This window comes from Sus scrofa, chromosome 5 (genome assembly GCF_054392235.1).
Source record: "Sus scrofa isolate SSC_HxYL_T2T_F1_AM1 chromosome 5, Sscrofa_HxYL_maternal_Yorkshire_Landrace_v2.0, whole genome shotgun sequence".
NCBI lineage: Eukaryota > Metazoa > Chordata > Mammalia > Artiodactyla > Suidae > Sus > Sus scrofa.
In genome coordinates, this window is record NC_139387.1 from 14,927,417 (window position 1) to 14,941,858 (window position 14,442).

General features: G+C 45.5%; 1 protein-coding gene across 4 annotated transcripts in view; it reads right to left on the reverse strand.

Annotated features, from left to right (window-relative positions):
* The window catches only part of ABTB3 (ankyrin repeat and BTB domain containing 3), a 315,516-nt gene that overhangs the window by 109,515 nt on the left and 191,559 nt on the right, over positions 1-14,442 (reverse strand). For all 4 annotated transcript variants that reach the window (XM_013988219.3, XM_003126078.7, XM_021091555.2 and 1 more), the window contains exon 3: positions 608-812. In XM_013988219.3, coding sequence (XP_013843673.2) covers positions 608-812 — 205 coding nt within the window. The remainder of the gene's footprint in view (positions 1-607; positions 813-14,442) is intronic.

Sequence of the window (14,442 nt, forward strand, 5' to 3'; positions counted from 1 at the left end):
TGAGGAGGCTGAGGCTCAGGGAGGTGGACAGACGAGCAGCACAAGCTGGGGTCAGAGGGAGTTTCCTCTTCCTGGAAACCCTCCTTTCCTTCCCTGCCAGGAGGATTCTGCTTCACTGGAACAGCTGTGCTGTCTCCCGCCCACCCGAGACCCAAGAGGCCATTTCTTGCTGAGCAGGTGTTCTGGTTTCCGCCTGGAGTCCCCAGGGCAGCCAGGATGAAATGAAGATAAGACATCTCCCACCCAAAGAGCTGGCATCCGCCAAAGCTGCCTTTGCAAGGAAGACCCCCGCGTGGCAGAGACCCTTCTCTCTCCGAATGTGCAGACCCACCCTTCTGAGCCAGGCTGCTTTACCCCCCACTGGACAAGCCCTATGAAAATCCATTTCAAATATCTCATCCAGGTCTCAGATATGCCCCAGCAGGGCACACGGTTCCTATCTAGACACCTCCTATGAGCTTCCGGAAACTGGGCAGTTCTGACCTCCAGTATCCCTCCCCTCCCCAACTCCGGCACCACCCTGGAGGTGGTACCCACTCATCACAAGGTGGTATTGGCCAGAAGGGAGCTTCTCTCTTTGGCCAACCAAAGCCAAGACGAGACTTACCTTTCCACCTGGAGGTTGACTTTGGAGGGCTCCACGTTGGGATTTTCCCATTCCATCTGTGGGCAGTGCATGAAATAGCAGAGGGTGTACAGGGCCTCCGGCTCCCAGTAGAGCGCCCCCTGCTTGTGGTGCAGGGGGGTGCCGTTGCCATGGTGCTTGGCGTTGAGGGGCTGCAGGTGATGCATTGCTCGGGACACCAGGTCACCTGTGGACAGAAGTAAGATTTGATTTCAGATCCTTCAGGCAGCCAAGACTCGCAGAGATGTGCCCGGAGATCTCTGCAGAGATTCTGACTCTGGGATTCTCTCATTCTCTCTCACTCAGTGGAGTGCTCCCATGGGACCTCCAGGCCACACCTCGAGCAGAGAGGAAAGCATCTGTTCATTCATCACCCAACGGTCAAGGCCTTACCAGGTTTGGGGTGCTGCAACGGTCAAGGCCTTACCAGATTTGGGGTGCTGCTTCAACCACTGAGGGGGCTACTAAGATAATTCCAGTCCTGCTCTTCTGGAACCCATTGTTCCCAACGAGGCACAGCAAGCCCCTGGCTTCCAGCCTCCCTCACCTTGGGACACACCCTCTATCACATCCTCTGCTGTAACCAGTACTGTCTTCCTTGTGGCCACAAGAACAGACTTTATCATCTCTTGACTCTGAGCCCGTGCATATACCGTTCCCTCTCTCCAGAACATTCTCTCTCTCTCCTCTTCTCCAGGCTAATTCCTACAGATCCTCCAGGTATCAGCTTATACATTAATGTCTCCACAAAACCATCCTGGAATCTCTCCCCAACTCCTCTGTGTCTAATATCACACTGTACTTCCTTTGTTACGGCATTTGGTGCGTGGTGTCACAATATTCTTTTTCTTTGTCAATTGTTCCCAGCAACAGCAACCCAGTCCCAAGTGACACTTACGATGTAATAGCACATTTCCGAGTACTTTAATTCATTTAATTTTCACAACAACCTATGAAGTAGGCAACTTTATAAACCCATTTTATAGATGAGGAAAAAGAAGGCCAAAGAGATTAAGTAATTTCTCAAGGCTGCAGAGCCATGAGTGGCAGAGCCAGGTTTTGAACCCGGGCACTCTGGATCGAGAATCCATGCCTTTTTTAAAAAAACTTTTTGTTCATTTATTCAGTCATTTTTCATTCAAAAACGTTTATTGAACACAATCATATAATCAGGAGGATATTGAGTTGATCGTATTTTGTTATTGGGTAAATTGTTCTGGTGTTCAGATTTTATTTATTTATGGCAGCTTTATTTTCTGTTTTTTCATTAAATTTTATTGGAGTGTAGTTGACCAACAATGTTGGATTTGTTTCAGGTGTACAGCAAAGGGAATCTGTCATACATATAAATGCATCTGTTATTTTTTCCCAGATAGGTTATTACCAGCTATTGAGTAGATTTTCCTGTGCCATACGGTAGGTTCTCATTAATCATTTATTTTATACAGGAGTGTGTATATACAGAATCCTTGCACTTAAACATGCACCTTGAGGAAATGCTATAAAATTTGGTTGTGATGATTGTTGTACAACAATAAATGTAAGAAAAGTCACTGAGTAATTTAAAAAATAAAAAATAAAAATTAAAAAAATATAAACAAACATGCTCCTTGAGAGGCATGTTTTACTCAGCATTGGCAAACCCTGAGAACACTCCGGTCTTGTGTTTTCTCACAGAGAAAGCAGGCTTCTCCTTAATCACAAAACCTGTGTGCTCCCAGGTGGCCTTGGAGGGAAGCTCTTTCTCTGCGAGGCTGGGTGGACCCAAAGCCCAGTCTTTTCTTGGCTAAGATAGTGTTTCCCAAACTTGGATTGTTTGTAAGTGAAACTTCATGAGTGTGGCTCCGTCCCAAGCACCACCTGTACTATTATTCACTTAATTTTCAATGGACTCACTCTGTTTTTTAAAGTCCATGTATCTAAAAAGGAAACATTGGGAGTTCCCGTCGCAGTGGTTAACGAATCCGACTAGGAACCATGAGGTTGCAGGTTCGATCCCTGGCCTCGCTCAGTGGGTTAAGGATCCAGTGTTGCTGGGAGTTGTGGTGTAGGTCACAGATGTGGCTTGGATCTGGTGTTGCCGTGGCTGTGGTATAGGGTGGTGGCTACAGCTCCGATTAGACCCCTAGCCTGGGAACCTCCATATGCCTCGGAGCAGCCCTAGAAAAGGCAAAAAGACAAAAAATAAATAAATAAAAAGGAAACTTTATTTCCATTCCATAAATGGAAAATCAGTATCATTTGCCATAAACAAAAGGTCATCGTAAAAGTTAATTAGATGAAAAAAAATGGTGTAATTAATTTATGGCTGAATTTTGGTCTGGCTTTCTTTTGTTATAAATAACAAGTGAGAGAATTGTTAGGGGCTCATATCAAGTGGAGCCTTCCTTCTTTAAGCAATTAAAATTAAACCGGAACTTAAAAGAATCACTCCATGACCAATGCTATTTAAGACTCTGCCCCGTCCCACTTGAAATCATCTCATGCACAGGGGAGATGCTGCACACCTGGGGAGACACTCATCTAAGGTATCTGTGATGGTTAATTTTATACATTAACTGGGCTAAGCTTTAGTGCCCAGCTGGCTGGTCAAATGCTAGTCTAGACGGTGCTGTGAAGCTCTTTTATAGACGTGATTAACATTTAAATCAGTAGATTTTGGAGTTCCCGTTGTAGCACAGTGGAAACGAATCCAACTAGTAACCATGAGGATGCGGGTCTGATCCCTGGCCTCGCTCAGTGGGTTAAGGATCCAACATTGCCACGAGCTGTGGTGTAGGTCACAGATACAGCTCAGATCTGGTGTTGCTGTGGCTATGGTAAAGGCCAGTGGCTGTAGTTCCAATTCAACCCCTAGCCTGGGAACTTCCATATGCTGTGGGTGTGGCCCTAAAAAGCAAAAAACAAAACAAAACAAAATAAACAAAGATCAGTCGATTTTGAGTAAAGCAGATTACCCTCCATAATGTGGGTGGGCCTCATCCAATCAGTTGAAGGAAGGCCTGAGGAGAAAAGATAGAGGACCCCAAAGAGGAAGGAATTCTGCCTTCAGACTTCTGACTGAAACATCAACTCCTACTGGAATTTAACCCCCCATTCTAGCCCTGGTGGGGCAGGGGACTGTCTCCCCCATTCCCAATCCCTCATTGCCCAGATGAAACTAGGCCTGCAGAGCCAGTTCTCTGCCATCCAGCTGTACATTTTAACAGGACACTGTACCTAAAATCCAAATGCAAGAAAGTAAAGCTCAGTAAGAGGCAGGAGCTTCTCCTCCGAAGGCCCAAAGCCTGCCTTTTAGGTTATTTCCTGTCTGAGGGATGGGCCACTTCCTCAAAAGAAGATTGGCAAGAGGACTATTCACTTCACTTGTGGGAGTCAGACTATAGAGATGAGGTTTCAGCTAAAGGCAGAAATGGCAAATATTTCCCTTTTCCTTCCACGTCCACAGCAGACATGCTTAATCAACCACAGAGCTCTTATCCACTGAGCATAGATGCAGCCTTAAAATCCTTCTTGAAACAGGATTCCAGGTGGTCACTATTTCTGTTCGGGGTTGTCTGAGGAAAGGAAACTTTCATGTTGCCAAAGTCCTAAGACCTCATCAAGATGACCTGACCAGATTACAACCCATTAAGCTTAATATCTGGACAGCAATGCAGAGGTTTAACAGATAGCAGGGGAGAGGGTATTGCTTCCTGACACCCCTCTGCCTCTTACCAAGTCTCACCTTGAGCCTGATCCTCCTTCTCCCCATTTCCCACAGCAGGAAAATATATGCGAGAAACTCAAAAAAGAATCAAAGAAGGAAATTCTCTTTTAGAGGTAGGTGGGCAGGGAAGATCCCAAGACCACCTGCAGATGGAGAACGTGAAGAACCACGGTTCCGTGTGAATAGCAGTCCCAGCTGCCATTCACCGAGCACCTACTTTGTACCAGGCACTGTGAAAAAGCACCTCCCGTGCACTGTTTCTAATCTTCCCAAGGCTCTATAGTATTTGCCTTATATTTTTTCAGCTTCACAGCAGATCTGCAACCAGGGTGACTTTTACCTCCCAGGGGCAATATCTGGGAACATTTCTGGTGTCACATCTGGGGGGCTGCTACTGCATCTAATGGTTAGAGATGCTGCAAAACATCCTACAATGTATAGAGCAGCCCCCACAATAAAGAATTTAGCCCAAACGTCAATAATGCCCAGGTTGAGAAATTCTGTTTTACAGAGAAGGAAATCGAGGCTTAAGGTTACAAGGCAGATACAAGATTCTCAACCTGGCCTGTTGGACTCTAATGCCTGTGCTTGTCACCCTACCCTGACCTGAGTCCTTCTTTCAGAGACAGACTGCTGCAGCTGTGGCCAGCTTCAGGTCCACGATGGGACAATTTAGCATCATGCGGCCAAGGTGTTTGGGAACAGTCCTTACCCTTGATTCGGTAATTCCATTTCTGGGACTCTGTCCTAATACAGAATCCAAAGTACAGCAAAATCTTCACGCACAAGGATTTTCACTCAAACCTCATTTACAGGAGCCAAAATGTGACAAAGAAACAAACGTCTGAAAATCAGAGCATGGTTAAATAAACTCTGGTATGTGCTAAAAGAATAAACTTGGGCAGTTACTAAAAATGTTTACCCAGAGCTGCAATAAATGAAAAAACTCTTTGTGTTAAAAGGGTAAGTGGAAAAGAAAGTGAAATTCAAAACTGCACACAACGTGATTAGGATTATGTTATTAAAAAAAGATGCGCGGAGTAAACACCAGAAAAAAAAATAGCAAAATGTTGACCAAGGATTTCTCTGTCTAGTGGGATTGTGGGTAACATTCCCGTCCAAGTTTTCTGTCCTTTCCGAATTTTGGATTACAGCATGTGCTACGTGGTATTATCAGAATAATAAGCTTACCGAGGTGGGCTTTATTTTCTTGTACCTTCCATCTAGGGTCAGGTTAGGGTACACTCATCTTTCCATCGGTCTTTCTTGAAAGCACTCATAAGCTCAAGATAAGAAAAATCAGAAGAGAGTGGAAAAGAGCAGAGGGTCCATGTTTCGGGCTCCTGTACCACCCCTCCAATTCCCCGAGATCTTGGGAAGGCTTTGGTCTTGGTTGAGCCAATCATCTCTTCAGAGTATCCTTCAGCTTGCCCTGTACTTCCAGGTTCCCTGCTTTTGTTTTTGTTGTTTTAGCACCTGATGGTGCCCTCCCCTTCATCCTCTCACCTCCTGAAGACCTTCAAGGCTGTGATCAAATGCCACTTCTTCCATGGAGCCCTCCAAGATGCCCCTAGTCAGAATCAATCTCCCTTTTTGTACACCCACAATACCTGCTAGTAAAGTCTAACACGATACTTGTTTAACTCAGACATGTTTTAACAGGTCACACATCTGCTTCCCCCACTGAAGTTCACAGGCAGAGACCACGACTCATTCATTGTCCTGTTCCTGGAGGAGCAGTGTAGTATAGTGGTTAGGGACAAGCTCCCTGGAGTCAGACTGGCTGAGTCTGACTCTTCAGCCTGACACTGACTAGCTGCATGACCTTGGGTGAGTTTGCTTCTCCTCTGTATACGGGAATGACTATGACCTTTGTGAATTTTGTTGTGTGGATTAAATTGATAACACATATAAAGTAATTAGCATTGGACGGAGTTCCCATCGTGGTTCAGTGGTTATCGAATCCAGCTAGGAACCATGAGGTTGCAGGTTTGATCCCTGGCCCTGCTCAGTGGGTTAAGGATCCGGCGTTGCCATGAGCTGTGGTGTAGGTCACAGACTTGGCTCGGATCTGGCGTTGCTGCGGCTACAACTCCAATTCGACCCCTAGCCTGGGAACCTCCATATGCCACGTGCACGGCCCTAGAAATGGCAAAAATAAATAAATAAGTAAAGTAATTAGCGCTGGTTTCTTCGTTTGAAAAATGTAATAATAGCACTGAATTCCATATTAAATGAAACAATCCTATAAATCACTTAAAACATTTGGAATAGGGTCTGACCCATTGTGAGTGTTTAATAAATATTCCGCCCTCTTTCTTTTTCTTTGGATCAACTTCATTGTCCTCGTCTGTTTCATCATCGTGACCACCACCGTCATCTCTACCAGCATCATCTTTGTGAGCATCACCATCAATTCCATCATCACCAGCAGTTCCACCATCACGACCACCACCATCATCGTCTTGCCATCACTGCCATCATCATGACCACCGTCATCTCTACCAGCATCATCTTTGTGAGCATCACCATCAATTCCATCATCACCAGCAGTTCCACCATCACGACCACCACCACCATCGTCGTCTTGCCATCATTGCCATCATCGTGCCCACTGTCGTTGTTTTCATCACCGTCCTTTCTATCTTCACTATCATCACCACTCTCATCATGGGTACGATCCCAGTCTCCAGATCGGAAGCCTAAGGGAGGCTTCGGATGAGGGCTGACCATAGGAGATGGAACTGGCACAGGCACAGGGAGTCTGCCATTCCTAGCTCCACTTCTAATCCTACTCTATGCATGTGCCATCTGATGATTCACCTGTCAGCTTCATGGACCCCAAACCACAAAGCCACTGTCACCAGCTGCCCCGAGTTTGGTTCTGGGAACCTACTCAAGAATCGACTTAATAATAACCAGCTTTCCCAAATGGCAGCCATTTGAGTCACCATCATGAATTTTCACCTATCTGTGTGTGGCAGGTATAATTTACTTCCTTAACATTTTTTTTGTGTGTGTTAAATTGGCTCATTCTTTCACACAATAAATTCATTTTAAAAGGAAACTTCATAACAATGCCATGAAAGGAAAGCCATTATTTTTTATAGGATCCATAAACATTCAGAGCAATTAAAAATAGACAGTGTTTGTGTATCGCTTCCCATCATCTTCCATGCTTCCTCTTTGGGAAACGCTGCCCTAACCTGCCTGACCCTGGCTATCAGGGCAGCTTCCGCTAAGCTGACTTCCTGCACGCCCGTGTGATCCCCCTGGGATAAAGGGCCACACATTCCAATGGGAGGCTCCTTTTGCAGAAACCTGTGCTGTGACAGCACCTTCAGTTCTTTCCTCGCTCTTCATTTCATCTATGGTCTGCTACCACGACAGTATCTTTTCAAAACTTCCCACAACCCCGGGGGCACGAGGTATCATCACCCTCTTTTCACAGATGGTAAAACTGGGGATCAGAGTGATCAAGGCACTTGCTCTAGGCCACACAGCACAGATGGGGAAATTAAGGCCCTCTCCAGCATCATAAACTGTGGTTGAACTCACCTCACTGAACCTCTTCCCCTAGAACAAGAAAGAAAGAAAAGGCCACATATAACCCAGGTCATTGGTATCAAGTAATGAGAGGAGATTTGTTTTAGAGGAGAGGCAGAGCTGGAGGAACAGGGATGGAGAACAGAAGACTGAGCTCTGGGTCCAGCAGGGAAGTTACCATTCATGCATCAAATATGTACTGAATCCTACTGTGTGTTGGACATTGTTCCAGGTATGGGGGGTTTAAGTGGTGATATTTTTAAAAAAAGTGGTGGCTCTTGTGACGTTTACAATCTTGGTGGGGTGGACAGACAATAAAGAAAGAGTATGTCAGGTGGTGCGAAGTGCCATGAAAAAATTAAAGCAGGAAGTGCGTATAGCGAGGAGTGGTGGGGGAGGGTTAAGTGAGTGGGGCTGTCACAGGAGGACCTCTCTGAGGAGGTGACATTTGAGCAGAGGCCTAAATGAAGTCAGGAAGAGCTCTGTAAATATCAAGGGAAAAGCTTTCTAGGCAGAAGGAACAGGATGTGCAAAGGCCCTTTGGCGAAGTGGAGTGTTTACGAAATGCCAAGAGGTTGATGGCCACTTTACCACCTGAAAGGGTCAGAGGTGCATTCTGGAGGCAGCAGGACCTTCTGAAATGAGTCCATTTGCATTCAATAGACACCCCCCCATACTTACCCAAGCAATAAGGGCTGCTTTTCTTTCCTTTTCTTTTTAAAATAAACATCTGCTACATTATTTTATTATTATTATTATTTCTCTTTTTAGGGCTGCACCTGTGGCATTTGGAGGTTCGGGGCTAGAGGTTGAAGGGGAGCTGCAGCTGCCAGCTTACACCACAGCCACAGCAATACCAGATCCAAGCCGCATCTGTGACCTACGCCACAGCTCACAGCAACACTGGGTCCTTAACCCACTGAATGAGGCCAGGGATCGAACCTGCATCCTCAGGGATGCTAGTCGGGTTCATCACCGCTGAGCCACAACAGGAATTCTGTTTGGGGCTGTTTTTCTTTCTGGTGACATAGAAGAGAGACAGTCCAAACACACTTTCTATGCATACTTGCAAATTAATGGCCCCGTTGTGATGGACTTACTGAGAACACTAAGTTCCCAGTTTAGTGTGAAAAGAAAAACGGAAGGCATTTTTCTACAAAGCCCTCACTTTTTTTCCTATTAAACAACAGAAGGCAATTACTCTAATTAATGACTGTTTAATGCCAGTTTAATTGGGAGCTTGGGGGCAAGGCTGGGACATTGGGCAGAAGAGCTGCATCATGATCTCAGAGGACACAAAGATGGGATTGATGGGACCAAATAAGAATCAAGTTGGTTCAAAAGTGAGAAGAGTCAGGGCCTCTGCTTTCCCCATGGCCTCAATGCTGGAGGCAGGTGGACCCGCTTCCCACAGACTTACCCCTGACCTGGGTCAGGTAATGAGACCTGGTCTGCCCGCCAGACTCTAAGTTCAGCGCATCACCTTGCAAATTTCCTAGCACCCACAGTTAAGAATCACCAGCCCGTGTCAGTTTGGGGACCTCTATGGTCTTCTGTTCAGCTTCACATTTAAATAATTTGACATACAGAGGCTCAGTAATAGTTTTCGGAGTTCAAAATTCAGTGCAATAGAGAATTTAATATTTGACAAGAGTTTTATTACAACTTCCCCTTACTGGTAGCATTTTCTTCAGCTTTTGTTTCACAGACTAGTTCAACTGTGGGTCACTCATTTATTCATATGACATCCAGTAGATATTTCCCAAGCTATGAGCGATGTGTTAAGTGCTTAGAATGCAAAGCTGAATGGGACACCGCACAGTAAAGTAGCAAAAGATGAGTTCTGGTCGTGGCTCAGCAGGTTAAGAATCTGACATAGCCTCAGTGAGGATGTGGGTTCGATCCCTGGTCTCACTCAGTGGGTTAGGGATCCAGTGTTGCTGTGGCTGTGGCTGTGGCAGAGGTTGCAGCTACAGCTCTGATTCAACCCCTAGCCTGGGACTGTCCATATACTGCAGGAGCAGCTGTAAAAAGGAAAAAAGAAAAAGAAAAAACTGGGTTTGAATTGTGACTCTGTCATGTACGAGCTGTGTGGTTTGGGGCAAAACATTTATACTGCCAAGTCTTAGTTTTCTTTTCTATAAAATGGGAATAATAATACCTTTCATGTATTTACAGCATGTGGCACATAGTAGTTGGTCTGGAAATAGTGGATGTATTTTCATCCCAAGTCATAACAGGCTGGACAGAAAAACGTGCTCTGGACATCACCACTGATGGGTTTTAATATGATGCCCTGAGGATGGACGCAAGGGCAGATCAGGGAGAGGGCTCAACGGGCAGGGGCAGTCTGCTGTCTAGGGGCTGGTGAAATACCTGGTGACCTTTGTGAATTTTCACGTCTTCCATTTCGCTTTGAGAAGAGCATCTGCAATGCATCCTACAGAGCAAACGGCAGAGCCTCAGACCTGACCAACATCCTGACCTTACAGAGGGGGGCGCTCATGCCACCTGCATCAGGTAGAAACACCTGGGCTCCCCCATGCCCCAAGACAGGGAGTCAGGTCTAGTGGTGAAAGCTCTGCCTCGAAAACTGGATTCAATTTCAAGCCGTCAGCTCACAGGTGAGGTTGCTCTTGATAAGTTGTTTGTCCCCTTTGTGCCTCTGTTCCCATGTCTTTGGGGATAATGACAGTGACATTGGAACTAACTAATGTAGATTTTTTTCATAGTTTCCTAGCTTAACAGCATCAGTTGCTGCTATTATTATCATTGGCTATTATTATTGTTGGCCCATGGCCAGGGGCTCTGCTCTCAAACCCTGAACAGCCCGATTCAAGAAGAGCAGGGATGGCTGGGAACAAACTCTCTCCATCTTGTCTTTGCTAGAAAAATTGCGGTGTCTGGAATCTGCACTGGCAGGGTAACCTTTGAATATGAAGAAACAGCTCCCTATGTACACAGAGAGAGCACGGCTGTATTGATTTAGACCACAGAGCAAGCCAGTCTAAATTACAGTCAGATCAGAAATGAAGGCAATTTTATTACCTTCTGCTGCCAACAACATGGCTTATCAATGCGCTTCCATGCACACTTTCTAAGGAGCTGACTTCATGAACCGAAGGAACCCGTTTGTAATTAGCAGCATCCATCTGTGTGCCAACAATTCACATGCAAAAGTCAACATTCAACAAGAATGGCAGCATTTAATTTACAGAGCAAATTGTCTTTAAAAACAATGTACATGGCAAGCGGCTCCCGCAGGCTGCCTGCATAGGTGAAGTGCAGATTTGTTTAGCAAATCCTCTCCTCCCGGAGAGCCCCGGAGTGGAGCAGGGCCCCAGCCCTGTGCTAGGAGGGGCCCTTAAATATGCCAGGACAAACTTCGAGGACTCCAACAAAGAATGTGTGGGGGCCTCTTCCAGGGTTGCGCCCACATAGACATGAACCAACCCTATAGCCAGATTCAGCCTTTCCAAGGTCATGGGCATGCCTTGGAAATTTGCAAAGTCCCAAACAATATGGCTTTTTTCTCCCCTGAGATGTTTTTTTCAAAGGAGTTGCTCCGATGGCTATGTCTGATTGCCTGGGGGGCTGTTAATATGCAGCTCTTTCCTTACCCAATTCCAACTGTTGCAGAGATCTCAAAATATCCCTCACACATCACTACCTCAAAGTAACGGGTCATCCGAGCTGCTGCTAGATCTTGTTTTATCATATTCTAAGCATAGAATTACCATACCATGATTTAGGTAAAAATATGTTGATAATGTCTTTTCATATAATATAGCTTCCTTTATAAACATATGTGCTTTATTTTTTGCATTTAAAAATATTATTCTTGGAGTTCCCGTCGTGGTACAGTGGTTAGTGAATCCAACTAGGAAGCATGAGGTTGCGGGTTCGATCCCTGGCCTTGCTCAGTGGCTTAAGGATCCGGTGTTGCCGTGAGCTGTGGTGTAGGCTGGCTGCTGCAGCTCCAATTAGACCCCTAGCCTGGGAACCTCCATATGCCGTGGGAAGTGGCCCTAGAACAGGCAAAAAAAAAAAAAAATTATTCTGAGGCAGGGTCCATAGGCTTCAAACTGCCAAAGGGGTCCACAGCATTCAAAAGTTTAAGAACAATCATACAACCAACCAGGAGCTGGGAGACCCTGTAACTGGAGGCATCTCATGCCTTAGGGGGTTTGATGAGAATGGAAGCACAATTTCCAAATTCGGGTACCAGGAAAGCAACTCTGGTGACTGCAAGGACCCCTGAGCTTGAATCAGTTACTGCTTCCCTTTTCAGAGTTGCGTGCCCTATATTCAAGGGAGGGAGGGATGCCTGTCCTGGGGGCACAGGGAATTCTTGGGAAGAGGCACAAGTTGCCTTGGGGTCTTGAATCCTTTTCTAGTTCAGAATTTTCTAGAATTTCACACCAACTTATACTTTAAACAACTCTGGCATTTCTGAGATCAATGCTCCAGTCCCATTCAGAACTAACACACAGCTACATTTGACAATTAATTGGATCGTAGGTAAATACAGTTTTTTTCTTCTTTGTCTTTTTAGGGCCTTACCCACGGTATATGAAGGTTCCCAGGCTAGCGGTCTAATCGGAGCTACAGCCACAGCAACATGGGATCTGAGATGCGTCTACCACCTACACCACAGCTCATGGCAATGCCAGATCCTTAACCCACTGATTGAGGCCAGGGGTGGAACTTGCATCCTCATGGATGCCAGTCAGATTCATTTCCACTGAGCCATGATGGGAACTCAAATACAGTTTTATTTTCTTCTGGTTGGTCAGATGCAGAGAGCACGGCCCTGTATTAGGGGATGTGTAAACCTGGCTACCATGGCTCAAACTTGGGACTCCTCAACATTTTTCCATCTTTTTGTCCCCTTCTCTCTCTCTACCTTCCTATTTCCTGAGGGCCAGTTATGTGCCTGGCAGTATTCTTGGTGTTGGGCTTACATCAATGAACAACAACAAAAAAATCTCTACCTTCCATGAGCATATATTTTAGTAGCGAGAACTAGGCAATCAAACAAAATGAATAAAAGATGGAGTGTGACTGGGGCAAGCAGGGAAGGGACTCATGGCTCATGGTCATCGGGCTTCTTGCTGGGGAGATGAAGAGGTTCTAAAATTGATGGTGGTTATGGCTGCCTAACTTGTAAATATACTGAAAGCCACTGAATGATGATACACTTTAAGCAGGTAAACTGTACATAAATTATATCTCAATGGAGCTGTTTTTGACAAACAAAAATAGAGAGTATGTCATAGGATACCAGTGGGGGAGAAAGGTAAATCAGTGAAGAGGGATTAGAGTTCTCGGGGCATTACTTTTTTTCATTTTTTAAATTATAGTTGATTTACAATGTTCTGCCAATTTCTGTTGTATGGCAAAGTGTTCCAGTCATATGTACATGCATGCATATATATGTATTCTTTTTCTCACATTCTCCTCTATCATGTTCTATCACAAGTGACTAGATGTAGTCACTAGTGCTAGATATAGTTCCCTGTGCTATACAGCAGGATCTCATTGCTTATCCACGCCAAAGGTAATAGTTTGCATCTACTAACCCCAACCTCCCAGTCCATCCTACTCTCTCCCTCTCCTCCTTGGCAACCACAGGTCCATGAGTTTGTTTCTTTTCTGTAAATAGATTCATTTGTGCCATATGTTAGACTCCAGATATAAGTGATATCACATGGTATTTGTCTTTCTCTTTCTTTTTTTTTTTTTTTTTTTTTTTTTGCTATTTCTTTGGGCCGCTCCTGCAGCATATGGAGGTTCCCAGGCTAGGGGTCGAATTGGAGCTGTAGCCACTGGCCTATGCCAGAGCCACAGCAACGTGGGATCCGAGCTGCGTCTGCAACCCACACCATAGCTCACGGCAACGCCAGACCGTTAACCCACTGAGCAAGGGCAGGGACCGAACCCGCAACCTCATGGTTCCTAGTCGGATTCGTTAACCATTGAGCCACGACGGGAACTCCTGTCTTTCTCTTTCTGACTTACTTCACTTAGTATAAGAGTCTCTGGTTCCATCCATGTTGCTGCAAATGATACTCTTTTGTTCTTTTTTATGGCTGAGTAGTATTCCATCATGTATATGTACCACATCATGATCCATGCATCTCTTGTGGACATTTAGGCTGTTTCCATGCCTTGGCTATTGTGAATAGTGCTGCAGTGAACACGGGGGTGCAAGTATCTTTTGTAATCAAAATTCTGTCTGGATATATGCCCAGGAGTGGGATTTCTGGGTCATATGGTAGTTCTACATTTGTTAGCATTTTAAATAGGGTGGTCAGGGAGAGCCTCGTTAGGAGTAACATTTGGGTTAGGATTGAAGGTAAGGAGGGAGAAAGCTATATGGATATCTGGAGGAAGAGAGTGGTTCAGGAAGAGGGAACAGTAAGTGCAAAGGCCCTTAGGTACACCTGCCATGTTCAAGTAACAGCTGGGGCCAGCGTGCCTGGAGTTCAGAGGTCCTCGAGAGAGAGGGGGAAAAGATGTCTGAGGGACACAGGTGGGAGAGGCTGGACACAATTCTGAG